Genomic DNA, 3,297 nt, shown 5'->3' on the forward strand with positions numbered 1-3,297 from the left:
ACTATACTCATATCTGTATCCGGATCTGAATTTTTTTTTCTAAAAAGCTATCCGCATCCGGATCCGAATCTGGACATTTTTGTAAATGACTATCCATATCCGGATCCGAATCGGATAGAATTTTTCTATCTGTATCCGATCTGTTTCGGATCGGGTAGCGGGTCGAGTCTGACTTAATCCGACCCGTTTTCACCCCTATACCCGCCCCCCTCAGTGACCGTATTAGATTCTCTACAATTCAGGTTTTAGTAAATTTATGTAACCAAGCTACAAGTCAAAATATCATTCGCTACTAATTCTGTTCAAGATTCTTCTTTTCAATCAAATACCCAAGTGGATTGCTTCGTTCTGCAATTCTACTGTGCCCAACTGGGTTATTCTTTATATCCAGCTCATTGAATAACCCCCGCAACTAATAAAGATGCAGGCAATCCACAACCCATCATGATTACCTAATATATATCCTTAACCCTTAATAAATGATTAAAAAGACCCAATAAGCGCAGAAGATTAACATGACAAGCAAAGTAGACATCCACTTTATAACTTCCTCTGATATTAATAACTATTCACTAGCTTATCCCGCTGCCTCTCTCCACTGCTACTCATTTGGATCCAAAAAGAAACTAAACAAAAAGCAACACCCACTTCCCACTTCTCTCCTCGCTCTCTCTCTCTCTCTCTCTCTCTCTCTCTCTCTCTCTCTCTCTCTCTCTCTCTCTCTCTCGTAATCCATTCCACACAGCCATGCCAGTTCCCTACCACGAGATTCCCCTCTTCCCTCCTCCTCCTCCTCCCTCACATTCTACCAACCAGAAATGGGGCCCCTACTCGGGACCCGGCGACTTCGGCGCCAACATAGCCGTCATCCTTGCCGCGCTCTTCGCCGCTTTTGCTCTCGCACTCGCCCTCAACGCCGCCATCCGTTACCTCCTCTGCCGCCACCGACGCCGCCGCAGCCCATCCTCGGGCGACCTGGAGAAGAGTACTCCGGCGCAGGAGCCTGCCATGGTGTTCTCCGCTGGGACGAAGCTCGCCGGAGCTGGCGCCGAGTGCGCCATCTGCTTGGCAGAGTTCGCCGACGGGGACGCCGTCAGGGTTCTCCCCGCATGCAACCACGGATTCCACGTGCGGTGCATCGAGCGGTGGCTGGCCGCACGAAGCTCCTGTCCGACCTGCAGGACCAGCTGCCACGTGGCGGCGGCGGCGCCGGAGAAGAGTGGGGCGGGAGAGGCTTAGAGGCTTGGCGTGTGATTAAAATTAGCATCTAATCTTTGTAGCGTGATGTGAGAATCCAACGGTGCGTATTTCTTTAATCGTTGTGGCTTTTCTTTAATCCCGTGTAGCCGATGAAGAATTCGCACTAGAGTTGGGCTGCAATTTTTTTCTTCTTTTGGTCTGGATTCTGCTATTAGAACGAATTGTGGATTAAAATTGGGATTGGGTTATTTAGTCATGGTTGTCTGTGGGCCAGATGCAGGAATTTCATACATATGAATACTTGGCAGCTTTTGGTTGGTCGTAGAAGCAGTAATACTCTATATCCAGCCAGCCGGGACGGTCAAATTGAGTTTTGATTCAGTTCAGTTCAGCACATTTACGACTTCGGCTCAACTTGAGCTCGGTGCGGCTTGGCTGAAGCTCGACTCGTTTAAGTTGAGCCAAGCCTAAAGTAAGAAAAACAAGACTTGTTTATTAAACAAGCCAATCGTTTACACCCTTATTTGCAGTAAAATTCTGTAGTCAAATGATTTGCCCCGGAAATGTAATTAACTGATGACTTGGATGAAAATATAGCTAGTATTAGTTAGACCATACTTTTCTTTTCCTAATGAAATACGCAAGTCATATTATTGGGTACATGCTGACTTTACGAGGGCCCATTATAATTTAGAATTCTCTTAAATATATTTTATAATAAATACTTATTTACGTATATTTTGGTCAAACTTTGTATAAGATAAGTCACGTAATATATTATGCATAATCTTATTACAAATAGAGGGTGTGACAAAGTTATGCACATTTTCTAAATAAAATTTTTAGTACAATTAACATACTTATTTATAGTAACCAAACACAAATTCTTGCATAAACTTATTTAATGTAATAATTATATTTTACAATCACACAATAAAATGTGAGTAAAGTTATAAATATACCTAATTTACGTTTAAGAGATCTGCATAAAGTTATTTTTTTAAAAAATTATACATGAATCAAATGAGTCCTTAAAAAATAGGGTACAACGAGCAGAAGATATGCACATATGGTGAGCATTCCGATGGAAAATGTTAAAGTATTTGCATCATTCCATCTCAAGGACACCCCACTGTGATGAATTTATTTGACATATTGCTAATTCTGGTCTTGAACAGACTTCACTAAGGCCTTGTGATAGGCTCTGATACTAATTTGATAAGCTCTGATACTAATTGATAAGCTCTGATACTAATTGATAAGCTCTGATATAACTTGATAGGCTCTGATACCAATTTGTTAAGATTTGGAACCAAAGATAAGCTACGCAACTATTCCTTCAAAATTTGAATGTATTATAAAAATCAGTCCATACAATCGTGAGAAAATATTCATCTACAACTTTAATATTTATTCCCTTCGTAGATTCGAACTGTAGAAAGGACAAAAACATAGAATAACGTGGGTGATGGTGGTGGTGACGGGTGGAGTGGATGTTAGGGTTATGGATGTGTATGGAGATAAAGATGGATGGTAGATGTGATTAAGAGATATAGACGAAGAAAATGAAGTGGTCGAGATCCTAAAAAAGAGGGGTGGCTCGACAGTTGAGGGAGATTAGAAGTTAGGAGAAATATTGTCAATGGTAGAGGTGGAAGGATGGTGAAGAAGGAGGAGGGAAAGAGTCTAGAGAGAAGATAGGAGGCAAGAAATCAATATTCCAATAGCATAATAAAGTTGGCTGCCATCTACATATTTATAGAGGCTAGCCAACAAGTCCAAAAATAATATGAAACCCTAATTCTAGAGAATTCCCGTCGATCGCGTTCGAACGCGCCCGATCACATTCGAATGCACCAAAAGACGTTCTCTGTATGTGCGAACGTGATGCAGGCGTTCGAACGCACAATATGCATTCTCTGTATTTGCAAACCTTATGCAGGCGTTTGCAAGGGCGTTTAAACACGATCCCTCCTGCGTTCGAACGCGACCTACATGAATTTTATTTTAAAGAAAATAAACTCCTAATACAATAAGAAAAGATCCTAACTAAGTGTATCCACCACGCTTCCCCTACCTTACCCTCACGGTGAAAAG

The 3,297-nt window shown here is 41.8% G+C and overlaps 1 protein-coding gene across 2 annotated transcripts; it reads left to right on the top strand.

Annotated features, from left to right (window-relative positions):
- Positions 1 to 566: 566 nt before the first annotated feature.
- On the top strand, positions 567 to 1,815 carry LOC140789085 (RING-H2 finger protein ATL79-like). 2 transcript variants are annotated; one of them, XM_073138686.1, is made up of 2 exons: positions 567 to 1,300; positions 1,475 to 1,815. In XM_073138686.1, the coding sequence occupies exon 1, from the start codon at positions 748 to 750 to the stop codon at positions 1,237 to 1,239; it is 492 nt and encodes a 163-aa protein (XP_072994787.1). In that variant the 5' UTR covers positions 567 to 747; the 3' UTR covers positions 1,240 to 1,300; positions 1,475 to 1,815. The 2 variants fall into 2 exon arrangements, with proteins under 2 accessions (XP_072994787.1, XP_072994788.1); XM_073138687.1 differs by having other exon boundaries at positions 1,481 to 1,815.
- Positions 1,816 to 3,297: the final 1,482 nt, after the last annotated feature.

The sequence above is a fragment of the Typha latifolia genome, chromosome 5 (assembly GCF_019914945.1).
Source record: "Typha latifolia isolate L0001 chromosome 5, TyphaL0001v2, whole genome shotgun sequence".
NCBI lineage: Eukaryota > Viridiplantae > Streptophyta > Magnoliopsida > Poales > Typhaceae > Typha > Typha latifolia.